The 14,946-nt window shown below is 42.4% G+C and overlaps 1 protein-coding gene across 1 annotated transcript; it reads right to left on the bottom strand.

Annotated features, from left to right (window-relative positions):
* Positions 1–8,912: 8,912 nt before the first annotated feature.
* MAPK1IP1L (mitogen-activated protein kinase 1 interacting protein 1-like) lies at positions 8,913–11,140 on the bottom strand. Its single transcript, XM_009573419.1, has 3 exons — positions 11,117–11,140; positions 9,866–10,579; positions 8,913–9,409 (listed from the first exon to the last, which is right to left on the bottom strand). The coding sequence occupies exons 1-3, from the start codon at positions 11,138–11,140 to the stop codon at positions 9,398–9,400; spliced, it is 750 nt and encodes a 249-aa protein (XP_009571714.1). The 3' UTR covers positions 8,913–9,397.
* Between the last annotated feature and the right edge of the window lie 3,806 nt (positions 11,141–14,946).

Here is a 14,946-nt window from a genome sequence, read left to right as displayed (position 1 = left end):
AGGATGCTGCCTTGGGCTGCTTAAGGCTTGAGGGTTGGTTTGTTTTGAAGAACAGTTTAAAAATATATATATTTTTATACATAAAATATATACACACACACATAAAAATATATATACACACACACATAAAAATATATCTAGAAATGACAGTTTGCAATTACAACTCTGAATTATCAACCCTTGACTTGGTCCCGGTAGCCTTTACGCTGACTTATGTCAGGAGTTAATGTCTTCTGCATCTTCTATTCTTGTGGATACCGAGTCTCCCAGAGGCAAAAGACCCCACCCCAATGGGCGATATATCTCTATAAAGTTAAATAAATTTAAAGCAGTAATTTCAAACTACTTATTGGAAATGAATAAACAGAAAGCTGCTTCTCTCTTGTCTTCTTGACGGTAAATTAATGGGAAGGAAATCAATCTAGAGGGCAAGAAGCTGGATGGCACAAGAGATCCACTGCAGAACAACGCACATCCGCGTGATTTTCTCAGTCTCATGATTTCTGTGGCCTGACTTGTGCGTGGGGTTGGCAGCAACCCACGTGCAACGTTTGGGCTGCAGATCTACCGCTGAGGCCCTTCTCGGCGCAATCCCAAGGTGCTAAATTCAACCATCATCTCTCCTTCCTCCCCGTGCAACCTCCCAGGCTGAGGAACGGGAACCGCGACAACGTCACCTCCTTTGTCTCAGACAGAGGAATGAGGTTCTGAGTGCCACAAATGCCTTCGCGGAGCCCCACGTTGCACCTCCCCGAGTCACCTCCGACTCTCCGCAGCAACAAAAAAGGGCATCGCGGCAAAAGCAGGCAATGGGACTCTCCTCTGTGAACTGCCAGGCTTGTGCCGTATCCTCCCAGGACTTCTGCAAACAGCCTCCTGCAGAGAATCGAGCAGCCCCGCTCCTCCCGACGCAGCCCTTTTTGGGGAGATGGCCCGTTCGAGAGCTTCCTTGGCTGCATTACTCATTGCATCGCCTTGCTCCAGCGCTAGTGAAATATTCAATGGAGAGGGAGGTTGAGAACTTCAAGAACTCAAGTTTGATGGTAAAGAAAGCAAAAGCATCCGTGAGCATCGATGCTCACGGCACCATCCCTGCTGCTCACATGTACGAGCAAGTCTGGACTTGCTCTCTTTTTCCTGCAGCAGCTCCCTTTTATTCTCTCTTTACAAAGCATAAAGCAAAACTCCTGCCTTTGCAGCTTCTTTCTCCTAGAAAAGAGAGTACCGGTACAAAATTGCAGCTCCTCCAGTTCCCTCCTGCTCTGCCAGTGCCAGGAGAACAGCAAGTCCACCCCCAGAAAGCTTCACACAGCTTCTAACGCTGATGCTGTAGATGAGCAAAACCATGCTACAGTTTGAAGCTTGTATATTATTAAAGATAAATAAACTAGAAGCACTTTGCGCTTGCCGTGCCGATCTGAGCATTAAGTTGCTTTCCAAGCCTTAAACAAGTCTTGTAGCAATCTGTGTCAATAGAGATTTACAAAAGTCCTCAAAACCCCCCTGGCTTTGAACTTAACCGTAACCACCTCCTCTTCCTCTGCCACCCCAAGCTCTGCGCAGCCCGGGGGCCCTTAAGGAAGGTCCTTCACCCTAATGTTATTAAATAACTGGATGAGAAATCCCTCCACCTGTGCGGGTGGGGTGAAAGACCCCCATGGCTTGCTGCCATCAAAAAGATGAGGTCCTGATGCTTTTCTTGCCCGTGCTCTGTGCTTGCCCAAACACGGAACCAACTCATTCAACCTTACAGAAAACTAATCCAGCCTAAAAAGCCGAAAGGAATAATGCTGTGCTGCAGGAAGGGGTTGAATCAGTTCAAGCCTACCCCCACCAAAGGCAAGGTGGGACCCTGTTGTCTCCTTGGGTGTAGCACCAGGAGATCCAGGAGGCAGGTGAAGGGCTCGCCCAGTCAACCTGGCCCGGGGGCTTCTCGCCTCCAGACACAGCTTTGCCCATGGAAAGGTGCTCGATAAGGAGAGTAAAAGCCCCGTGTGATATCGCACTGACCACACGGGGGTGGAAAGAAAAGGTGGAGGCTAGAAAAAGACAGGGCAGCTGCAATACCAACCACTCTGACAAACATACTTTAAAAGAACTTTATTACAACAGCAATTTGTGGCTTTCACTATAGCTCAGGAAACCAGAAGAGATGGGAAAGGGAAGAGCTTTGGAAGTGTCCCAGGCAGGTTAGCAGACTTTTCTTCTTTGCTGCACTGCTTTTGATACGAGATTTTTGCAGAGCACAGCAATTCATTCTCCTGGGAAACCTCGCACTAAACAGGGCTGAGATTTCACTCTCGCGTACAGCGTGTTTGTTTTCTTCCTGTACAACTCCAACCAAACGCAGTTTAATACGAGTCTGTGCAAAGATACAACTTCTAACACCGCCTCCCAAACAGCACTGCAAATCACTAAAATGTTGCCGGTTTTCCCCATTTTTTTTATCAAGTTCAATGCTAAAAATCATCAATACCAGACACAGCCTTCTCTGCCAGGGAGGATTTGCGCCGGAGAGACCGGCCAGGAGGGCTCGGAGCAGCACCACTGCCCTCTGCTGACGGCGGGACGGTGGATGTGCAGCCACCAGCTCGGAGAGCAAAAAACCCAGGAGGGACCACATCAGGCTTTGCTTTTACACAACAGTCATGAGCTCATTTTTCCAGCATCTGATTTTTCCTCGAACCACTCAGAGCGGTTTTTGCTCGGTGTCATTCCACAGAAGCTCTCTTTTTAGCAGCTACTTACTCTGACAGCCCATACAGACCAACAGGAGAGCACCAAGACGAGGAGGATGGCATCTACTGACGATCATCCCTATATTCCAGGCTATGCGGCGTTGCTCACACTCAGCTTTCCTAGCGGGAAAATGGGGACAGCATCAAGGTTGAAATGCAAACGTGAAAGCGTGAAGTGGAAGCTGCTAAGACTTCGAAGTACCTGTAATAAAAAGCTTTCAAGATACTCAACTCGGATGATGTCTCCTTGAGGAGCGCCAACGAACTCCAGCTTTACACAGCCCAACACGCAGCGAGAACAAGCACCAGGATATTAAAGCATTAATTCTTCCCACTTCTAAGCAAACTTAAAATAGGATATTCTGCCACCTTCTCTGTGCTGGAGGGGGTTGCCCTATAACTGAAGGGAATACAGGCAAATTAGAAAGCACAGGATTCAAAACCCCTTTGAACAATTTCTAATCATACAAAGCACTATAAAAAGCTTTTCACATCATGCAAATTAAGCACATTCTTGTGAAAAGGCACCATAATACAGTTTTACTTTTCATTATCCGTTAATAGCTTAGTAAAACGGAGTATCCTGACAGATCACCCCTTGTTAGCACATACTGGCTTCCCACCAGAAGCCATAGATCTACCCCAGAAAAACATTGCATTAATTAGCCAGAATAAGCCCAAGAATTCACAAATGAAATCTGCAGTCGCTTGTCACCTTCTGAATTCGTTTAAAGAAGGAATAAATTCCATGTTTGCTTTTAATCAGACACGGAGCAGCAAATTTCTTTAGAGTCATGGCGTGATTCTGGTGGGAAGGGACATCAGGAGGTTCCTAATCCCTGCAGGGAGCAGGGCCAGGCTGCTCAGGGCTTTATCCAAGCTGGCCTTGAAGACCTCCAAGGATGGAGACTGCACAACCTCTTTGGGCAACCCACTCCAACGCTTGATAGTCCTCACGCTGAAAGTTTCTCCTTGTTCCTGGTCTGACTCTCTCGCTTAAACTCAGGCCATCATCCAGTTTTGCGGCAACACAAGCTGGTGTTTGCTTTAGAATACGGTCTCCACCACCAGCAGGAAGTTTTCCTCTTTCAACCTGAACTATAAATAATTCCCCCCATTTCACACTGAGGATACCAGCTCCAGCCTAAATGTCACTCAGAAACAGCTAGTAACAGGGTAAGGCACAGCAGGGTACCTGATTTCTACCCAACCTCCCCCCAAGATCCAACCTTTAATAATTTAAATAGCTCATCCTCCCTAGGATCCCTCTTTAGCTCAGAGAAACGAGTTCCTCTGCAGAGCATGAAATTAAATCTTACAGTGGACACGTGCTCCAGCTCCTCCTCTGGATGAGCTTCCTCCCACTGACAAGCAGCCTAATGCAAGGTGTCCCCTCACCGAGGCCACGGTCCCGTTGACACTGCTCTCCGCAGCTTTTTGCTCTGCCCCATTCAACACAACACTTTGTGGGAGGTACATGGGGTTATATCAGAGGAGTTCTCTGCTTTAAAGATAACTGGGGTGGTGGCAGAGGGAAGAGATAGGGAGATGTATATTAAGCCATCGTTACTGCCAAGCGAAACAAATTTGGTGACTGATGGCACAGCTTGACGCAAGAGTTTAAGGGTTAAGTGCTACAAGAATTCCCTTCCTTAATCATCACAAGAACGTGAATCTGCAAGAGCAGGTAAGATCTTGTGCAGACAACAGAACTAGGACCTGAAATGAAACCCAAAGGCGTGCCAACTGACTTTTCAGCACAACCCTTCCCTGCTGAGCGTCATGAGAAAGTTGGAAGGACAGAAACACAGGTATCGCTATTTTATCTCTCAATCTCTCATGTAACAGGGAGGGTACGCTTTGGAAAGTGTTCCTACAGAATGAAGTGTTTGTAGTATTACATTGACTATCCTTTATCTAGATATAACTTGTAACTTTACCGTAACTTATGATCTGCTGCACGGAGGATACAAAGTTCCCATTCTTCTGTCTTCACTGTCATGAAATGGATCAACTTGAACAATCAGCAGATCTCTGAAACAAAAGGACCTGCTTTCAACAGGTCTTGGTGCACACAGCTTTTAACGTTGGATTTCCCACGCACCTGAGAGATTCTGCAGGCAAGAGTGACCAAAAAAAGAAAATTTTACCTTGCTGTTATCAGCTTAACAGCTGTGTGCACACACGCACATTTTTACATCCAGTTAACTCAAATTCCACTGAATTGTGAGGGCAGAGCAATAGTTATAGTTGATCCTCCCGCTACAACTACCTTGGAAATGTATTTGGGAAAACCGGATCCAAGATGAAGTGAAGAATGCAAACGTCATGTCTGTCCAGCCATTGTCCCTCTCCAGACCACGACCTTTCGTGCTGCAGCCCCTGCCCGTGCCCAGGCAGCCCACCCACCCCGGTATCGGTGCCTCCCGGGTGGAGCCCAGTGCAGAGCTCACTACTCCCAGCGTCACAAATGCCTACATCCACCCACAGAGCACGCCCCGATCCAAGTCCACTCGAGATCTTTCTCTAGATGCCTCATTGTGTAATGTTAATCCTGCAGCGCGTACTCGTTGATTAGAAGCTTGTATTAAAGTCAAAACTGGCATTTCTTGATTTGCCAGATGACACTTAACATACCAACCTATTACGTGCCTGGTGAATAACGGCTGTTTGAAGTGTATGGAATTGCATTCTAATAATTGGAATTTTGTGCTGAACTTCAGAAACAGGAAAGCCACTATTAAGAAAAATACATATGAAAAGTTTCATCCTTACTTAGATGCCTAAGGGCTCTTACTACACAGAGGCAAAGGACAACCTTCATGTCAACATCCCACCCTTTGGACGGCACGGAGGCAGTTTTAAACAGGCTGGGCAGTGAATCAACCCCCTGTGCACGGAAATGGGTCTGAACTTGCCTGGAGAGAGTTCAGGCGTCTGCCTTCACAACCGCAGGCCAGAACCAACACTTCCTACGTCGTGGATCTAACCATGCACATACCACTTTTGCAAGACCCCTGGAATAGTTTTTCAAAGCTAAATACTCCCCTAAGAATTATGTAGAGAAGTATCACTTGTCAGATGCCCCCTCCCCCCAAATTCAATTAAAGCTTTTTTGGGTCTGCAGGGCAGTGAGCAAGTAATCTATTTGATCAGCATACCCGTGTCCTCATCTCTACCAATGCAAAAAGACAACTCATTTGAGGAATCCAGAGGAGCGGACAATCCCATAGCTGAACACTGCCAAGACAAAGCATTGGCCGTGAGTTGTATTTTTCTATTAACAGATCCAAGGATTACATTCAGGGCACGTGGTCTAAGAGCAGCTTGTTTTCTAAGCCTTAAAGTGGATAAATATTTTTGTTTCCCCTCTTTCCTGCTCTCTGCTGCCATTTTTACCTTCCTGAAAGGGTGAAGGTGTGAACAAAGGTAGCAGCACTGGCCTGCTCAGAGTGAACTGTTCCACAAGCCACTATATACAAGGAATGGAAATGTAGTGATGAGCGATGCCCGAACTTTGTAGTTCACCCTGCAGCCAAGCCCTGCAGTTCCTTACTGTTATCCACCCTATCCCATCAAACTCCTGATAAGCATATAAAAACATCGTTTGCAGGTCACTTACCACATCCACATGTGTCAGTCTAGCACAGGAATTGTTCAGAGCCAGGAAAACACACACCACACTCTTCACAGGTAAAAAATAAGTCCCATTCCTCCTCTAGAACAAGCAAGATCAGATCTTTTTTCTCCCAATTACAAAGCAGTTTGTGAACAGGCAATACCTGAGGCTGACGTGCTACAATATAGCAATGGTGGCATCCACACTTAATATGCCTTATGCACAGGCTGCAGAAATCACAAAAGGAAGAGGAAAAACACTCACAGAAGTCAAGTAATTCTGATTTTATATTCAGTCTTTGCAAATCAAGGATGTCCTATTTTTACTATTCATTCCAGGCAAAAGTCTACACAAGCATGTCAAAAGCAGTAATTGAAAAACAGTAAACACAACAGTCTTGAAAATACGTTTAATGTCTAATCTTATACAAAAGTGACAGCATTTTCAAAAAAATATCAAATCCTGTATTTATAGCTTCTCACTATCATACAGCAATATTTGTTTCATCTAAAGAAAATACAGCAGCAGGTGATAATCTATACTTTAAAGATGTGATTGCTTATATTTCATATTGTAAACAAATGCAGTATGTCAATCTCAAAGCACAAGTCAAAACGAACTTCTCAGCAATTTAACTCAAATGATGCATAGAAATGTACAAATTCCATTGCAAAAGCTTCAGGCCAGAAGTTGCTCACACTTGACATAACATGTGATAAAGTTACTACACGGTATATAGTGACAACTTGAGTTTTTACACAATAGATTAACAGGTATACCCTTTTCACTGCTATGCAAAGAACTTTGCTCACAAAAACAAAGGGGTTATGAAACAGTTTTCATGACCTCAAGAAATACGAATATACATTGAAAAACATCCCATATATACTGAATTTTAGCCTAAATGTTCCAGTAATAAATCCTGCCTATTTCAGGAAGAACCTAGAAGTCTAGTTACTTTTACAAATCCCCTTTCCAAAAATCATTACTTGCTATGTTTGCTTTATCCTCTCCTACCTCTTCCCATTCCCTGCAAAGACATATGGCCAGTGCAATTTCAAACTGGAGTGCTGCTACTGCATGATCCATTCGTTTGGAATAAATATGTTTTTTCATTACATTGATTTATAATCTAAGGCTGCAGGTATCAAAAAAGCACTTGAGCAAATGTAGTCAGTGTTCTCCTACGTTAATTTTTAATTAGTCTTGCCAAGATCGAAGCCAAGTCTGTTTGGGAGGCAACTGGGGCTTATTTAAGGTTAGTGAAGACTTGCACTTTTGGTTCCTATTTCTAGGGCTACAAATGCTAGATTTTAAGCTGAAATGTTAAGTATTTTTGTTCAACTCCAGTATTGTCTTCCTAAAACAAAAAAATACACATACCTTTGCTATTAGCTTTCACATTAGATTAAAACAGCCACAGCTAAGCTGACCGCTTTCTTCTGCAAAAATATTGCAGGACTTTGCCATGAAGGCTAAGACTACTAACAAGCACCACCACCAGGTCACCCCATTTGTTTTTAAGAAGCCCATCACAGGCATGCAGGAAGCCACGATAAGGTACTGGAAGAGAATTAACTCGCTTTCACAGTTCCATGATACAAAGACTCCCTAATGAGCTACCATGTTAAGCAAAATTTGTTCCTAATTCTACCTACAGAGGCTAAGTTAGGACATCCCCAGCTGGGGATGAAACAAACTGTCCACAGTCAAAGTCTAGGCTATGAAGTACCACAAAGAGTGCCAGAACTCGGCACTGACACATGGCTGCGTGTCTTGGTAACGCTAAACTAGCATTGCAGCAAACCCCTTGCATGCTCTTTGCACAGATATGGCAAGAATATGAAAACTTACTGCAGTGCCCCTTCAGAGGGGGGACAGCTACACAGCAGTGCACAGGCTTTTACACATTCAATTACTCCCTAATTACACTTACTCAGTGAGGTATGCAGACACCTAGCTGAGAACAGAGGACTTCTCCCCATTACAATATTCAGTGGAGCCCCAATGAGACCTCCTCATTCTCAACTCTGGCAATAAGGATCTTTGTAGCTGATAGAATTAAATGCCATGCCAAAAACTGCCGGGAAGGGAATTCTCAGGTTGGGGTTTTTTTGATCTTTTAAGCTCAAGTTCAGTTTCTAGGGTCTCTGAAAAAGTCTGCCGAGTTTACACAACTCAGCAGCAAAGTCAAATTTTTAATGACTAGAACCCAGGTTAGAAATAGGGAAGTACCTTACCTAAGTGGGAATCAGTTTCTCTTTACATAGACCAAGCCAAACTTCCAACCACCACAGAATGAGAACTGGCAAAATGATGTCCTCATTTGCATGCATAAAACTCACATTTGTTGACTCAAAGTTAACTGCACATCCAGGTTATTTAATTTGCACATAAATGCCTGTTTGTGAACACGAACAGTGTGCTGACAAGTCAGACCAAGCATTTCAAATGCGTATCTTCTCTTCCGTAGTCCCAGACTGAGCAATTGTTTTGAGTATATACAAAATGCTGAGAAAACCTTCAAGTTCACATGCTCTGTCTCTTTAGTTTGAATTACTGTAGCATGTTCAAAAATTTCTTGACAAAAATCTTGAAACACTTTTTACTGACAGTTTAGAATAACCTGAAAATAGACAAAATATGACTATCCATCCATTCAGTGACCAGCATAAGTCTGGCAACAAGACTTAAAGCATCCGTGGAAATCTAAGAATTAACATTTTTTTAAGTCCTTGGGCCTGATTCTTTATAATCCTTACTTGGCAACTCCCATTTTTCCAAGGAATACTTGCCAACATAAGAACCACAGATGTTAGTTTTATTTCTGCTCTTCATAATTCATGTTATTAAACCAAACAATTATGCCAGCATATGAGCAAGGTAAATTTATGCAAACTGCTCCTTCATACCTCAAATGCACATACAAGAGGCAAGTATTCTTCATAGCCCCAAACATTACTGAAACAAAAACTGTAAAAATCTCTGTAAGTAGTGGATGAAGGTGGAAAGCTACAGTATTTTGTTGCCCAGAATGTATTCAACGGTAAGGCTGCAAGAGACAATAATTCATGGTCAATACAGGCTTTTCACAAAGCAGGTAATTCACAGTTACAAAAATTCGTAATTAAAAACAAATTCATCCTTACAGTTTGTTATTCCCTTCCTATGTGCCCTAGAGGCAATCTCTCTAGATTACACAGACTACAATATTTTCTCTTTCAGAAATTATTATAAGACTTTCCTTGCAGTGCCTTTTAGAGAAGGCTTTCCAAGTAGTGGAAGACCACTACAATGTGATGCTTAGACACACTCCGACCTGATACAATTTCACCATCCTAGTATATTTAGTTAAGAACTTAAGAAGAAGTCGGCTATTATTCCACTACAGAAATAAGACAGATGTGCTGAAATTCCTTACCTGCACTACTAGGTCTTAAGCTACTGAATTTCCACACTTAAAAGTATAACATTTTAAAGTAATTCAAGACCAAAATCAAATACTCACATGGGGACCACCAGGCATTGATGGAGCACCAGCAGGACCAGATGGCACTTGAAAAGGATTAGGGGGCGTAGGATATAGTCCTGGAGCTGGATATGATCCTGTGGGTGGAGGGAATGGACCTGGTGGTGAAGGTCCCCATGTTCCAGGTGGGACCGTACCCCATGGTACTGTTGGCGCAGCCCCTGGAGTCTGGGTAGGAGCGGAATATGGCCCTGGGGGTGGATATGGCATGCTAGGTGCAGGATACTGCCCTCCCATTGTTGGTCCCCATGCTCCAGAGGGCATGGATCCCCATGGCCCAACAGGAGCAGGAGGTGCAGCTGGCTCTGTTGGACCACCATAAGGTCTTGGAAGCTCTGGAAAGGGCATATTTGGTGGAGGATATTGCCCTGGTGGGACAGGACCTGGCACAGTTGGGGGTGGATATGGACCACCAGGAGGAGGGCAAGAGGGTCCAGTAGGAGGAGGAGGAAATGGAGCAGGCGGTCCAGGGGGCATTGAAGGATACATTCCTGTTGGTGGAGGTCCAAATGGCACGCTGGAAGCAGATGTATTTGGTGGCAGTCCGGTTGGCGCCGTAGGGGGAGCGCTTGGGTTGTTCCACGGATTCGAAGCTGGCCAACCCTGCGGTGGCTGACCAGGCTGTTGACCAGGTTTTGTACTGCTCACTTTGGACGTTTTAGCAGGCGACTGATCTGGTAAAGCATCTGCCAACTAAAAGATAAAGCGAGAATGTAAAATGTCTACGGGACTCAGTAGTTGCAGACATTCACCCACTACATGTATATGTTTCAGTTGCCAAAATGGAAGGAAGAGAGCTCTTTGTGGCTGCGCACAGATGATTACATTAGTTTTCGTGCAGCTTCTATCATTAAGGTAGAAGAGGCATTCTGACATGCTGCAGTTAGAAAACCAAAGATAAAAGGCGACCTACCACACACAGCAATAAGCAATTTCAGTGCAAATCCAGAAAGAAAAGATTTTCATAGATTTCCATTATAGCTATTCTGACACTATTAAAACACAACTCCTTTGTTAATATCACAGCAGAAAAGAACCCACAAGGCACCTAGCAGCTTCATGTTTAGTCCAGAGATTGCTATATCTACCCAAAAGGAAAACACCACAACTGCAATACAGAGGAAAACGCCTCTCAACTGTAAGCTCCCCTTCTTCTTGAAAAAGTATGTCAACTTTTAGAATGAAGTAACACAACTGGCTGATCTTCAGGAAAGAAAAACTGTTACTTACCGAAAAATCATCAGTTCCAGACATTTTGCTGAAAAGTAAGGTAAGATAAAGTGAAATTTGTTGAAAATAATAAAAGTATTTCAAGCAAGAGTTCATGGGACAAACTCTACGTTTGTCTCATTCAAACCACAGTAAGTGTTGAACTGGTAGCGCTTCTTAGCAGTGGCTTTGTTTTAATGACTCTGGCCCATACAGATATGTGCTACCCAAATACTTTCCTCTTGATAAAAGTTCTCATGAAAAGGAAAGTCTTCAGCCTCTACCTGTCTCATCTCAGACAGGACCGACATATAATGTAAATGGGTCACATTACACTAAGAAAAAAATATTTCAAATATTCATACCGAGTAGGCAGCCTACCCAGACAGTGATGCCTGTAAAGTATTCAAGGTCTTTTCTAAACTGGGACTCAGAAAAGTTACAGCAGGCTGCTTGCAGATGAAGTTAATGCACCTAAAACAAAACATGATTAAATGCCCATACAGATCTTACTGTAAGAAATAAAAGAACTATAGTTTGCTGATGCTTTATCCTCCAATTATTTCAGAACATACTAAAGGTAGTGGATGCTGTTATTTATGTTCACTGGCTCCAGCTAGCTAGCCTCAGCTGAAAGTAGATATGGCAAAGGTGTGGTTAATGCATACCTAACTTCCAACCTCTCAACACTTAAAAGAAAAATTGAAAATGGGGACCAATCAGTCATGTGCTATCTTTTCATGAAGGCAACTACTGCACTTAGAGCTTTCCAGAGCTTCACCACAATGAGAACTGACTGGCTTTGCCAATCTTTGTTAGCCATACAGAAGGGCAGCTGTCACAAAGCTAAAGTTATATTCAGTTTGACTAACTGACAACAAATACTGACTAGAAGTGAAGAACTCTTGAAAGGATGCCCAAGAGCAGGTGAACTAGGTGGACATGCCCCAGTGCAGCCAGAAGGTTTTAGGGGAGAGTGTAGGAGATAGAGAGGAACATAAGAGGAGGAAAAATGCAAAATATAAGTCAAGAGTTCATATACTACTGCCAAGTTGGCCCCCACAAAAAACAATCCTTGTTTTGCCTTGTTGATGGTGAAGACCTGACTTTTAACACAAAGACTGGTCTCGGGGACAGAGGTTTGTACAGATAGCCTATGACAAATAGGTTTATAAGCTCCATTAGATTATAAATTACATAATGCAAATAATGCATATATAAACTAGAGTCTTCTCTGACACTGTGTTGTAAATGTATTACTATCTACACAATTTCCTAATCGTAAGACAAGACTGGATCAGAACAAGGGGCTGTTTAGCTCAGCATCCCATTTTATCTTCAGCAATGACAGCAGGGAAGAACAAGAACAGGGATGACACTCACCCCAATACTTCAATGATATCAAGCTCAGATACTTCCTAAGTTGTAGGGAATTTCTATGGAATAACAACCCTCAAAGAATTTCTTTTCCACAAACACGTCTAGTTTCACTGTTTGTACCTACAAGATCCATTGGCGAGGAACTCCACAGGGCTGCTGTTTGTTACACAAAAAGGCACCTTCTTTTTTGTTCTAAACCTGGGTCTTACTAGATTCAGTTGTTACTCCTTCATTCTTGCGGCTGAGGAAATCAGTAAATCTATTCTTATCCGCTCTGCCCATGCTGCTCATTATTCTACAGATTTTTACCATTTTCTTTTAGCTGTTCCTTCTCCAGGCTGAGCTCTAGCTTATTTCATTGACCCTTGTGCAGCAGCTATTCCGTACCTTTGATTATTCTCTTTGAGGCTTTTCCAATTCTTTGGTATCTTTTGAGATGAATGACAAGAAAGAACCACACAGAATTCAAGATGTGGGATAGCCATTGATTTATACAGTTTCATAATTATGTTCTGGTTTGTCCTCTATTTCCTTCCTAATACTTCTTAATGTTTCATCTGCTTTCTGATCACTACGGAACTGACACTTCTGTGGCAATATTTCATTCCTCAGTGTTAAGGGTCAGCCCATCATTTTATATATGAAATTATATGCACCACTCTACATTTATCTATTCTGAATTACATCAGATTTATCGACATTGAATTATATCTGCCATTTTATTATCTAATCCTTACTTTCCTGAATGGCTTCATATCAACAAGACACTCCTCATCTCATTTCCCAAGTTATTTATGACCACACCGAGCAACCCAGAGCCCTGTGGAAGCACAGTGAACTTCTCAAGTTACACCTAACAATTTAAATAAACCTTTTAAGAAATATGTATCTACAAAGTTAGTGCCCTGGTGCAAGTCAGTGCCTAACTGCATGAATCCGAAGGTTTGTTAAAGCTCCAACATTAGCTTGTAACAGCAGTAGTTCCTTCAAGTAAGTACAAATACCTGAATCTTTGTATCAGACGAGGTACACTGTTCAGCTCAATGACCATTTGCTTAAACTTGAGAAACCAACTGAAGTACAACAGGAAAATGGTTTCTGCTCCCATTATTAACAGCTCAGCTGTTTGAAAGATATCCACCAGAAAAAGCTCAATTTCTCTTCAATAGATAGCTCTTCTGTTAAAAGAGTTTGTTAGTTTTTGCAATGAACCATGCTCAATAATAATCAGAAGTTGATATGTGCTTTTTAGTGGCATTGTAGTTCAATTTACCTATACAGACACAGAAGCTATTTAATATAACCCACAAAATATAGGAAATCAATCATTAATATAGACAAGTACAAAAATAACTTTTTACATAAGTGCGCATGTAAATGTATTCATAAGAAAAAAAAACCAGCAGGTTAGCAAAAAGCAACATCAAAATAGGCCAAGAGAACCATCCTTTCTTTAGGCAGATGGAGAGATGGGATAAGACCAACTGAAAAACAGATCCACAAGAGATTGTAAAAAGCTCACAGAAAAAACTAGAACATATGCTGCAAGGGAGAAAAAGAAGACAGGAAACAAACCTAAAGGAGAGCTCGGAAGAAAATCCCATGATCTGTCACAAAAGTGGCAGAAAGTAGTAAATTCAAGTCAAAGCAGTGGATGAATACAGTTGAAACTGGCCTGCTTACCAAATATCAACAAATATCCCCAATGTTCGTCAGCAGATAATTTCAAAATATTTCTGTGCCAAGAAAATTAAGGAAACAATTCTGCTACATGACTTATGAAAAAAAGTGTAGTTAAGCATAGCTTATAATGAGATTTATTGGCTTTTTTACTTTGGCAAGCAGACTAGAGCAACATTTGTTGGCAACATTTGGCATAACTGAGTCAATGCCAAGCATGTCAAGGATCGTCTTGCAGACAGGATGGCCTACTTCAGGGACATTTTTTAAACATACATTTAATCTCGGTACTGCCACCTTCATTTAATAAAAAAAGAAACTGAAATTACCATCAGACACATTCAGACAACATATGAACTAACTTGTACTTAAATCTGGAATCTATATTCCATTCAAGTTGTTCAACACTGGTATAAAGAATTTCAATCAAAACCTTACAGAAATATCAATTACATTTGTAGAAGTATTGCCCAAGGCATTCACATGCTCACAAATTGGACTCAAAGACACTGTCAGACAGAAGACCTCCAAGTAACTCCATTTTAAAGTCCGCACTGGTCATGTGTGGGCTCAAGATTTTAGAAAAATGTACTGAATGGTGCCGTGACTAGATTTTTAGAGTCAGTAGAATTAACAAATGGACTCTCATTTTCTCTTGAAGCTTTCCTAGAAGAGCACGGCACAAGCACTGATATGAGCAGAGAAAAGCCAATTCATGCAACAGACGTCCATTTTACCACATTTAAACTCTACTTCAAATTATTCCTTCCTGCAGTTGAGGGGAAGAAAGA

Source organism: Fulmarus glacialis, unplaced genomic scaffold (genome assembly GCF_000690835.1).
Source record: "Fulmarus glacialis isolate BGI_N327 unplaced genomic scaffold, ASM69083v1 scaffold7120, whole genome shotgun sequence".
Classification (NCBI taxonomy): Eukaryota; Metazoa; Chordata; class Aves; order Procellariiformes; family Procellariidae; genus Fulmarus; species Fulmarus glacialis.
The sequence above is the reverse complement of the archived record's forward strand: the minus strand, read 5'-3'. Positions and strand labels throughout refer to the sequence as shown.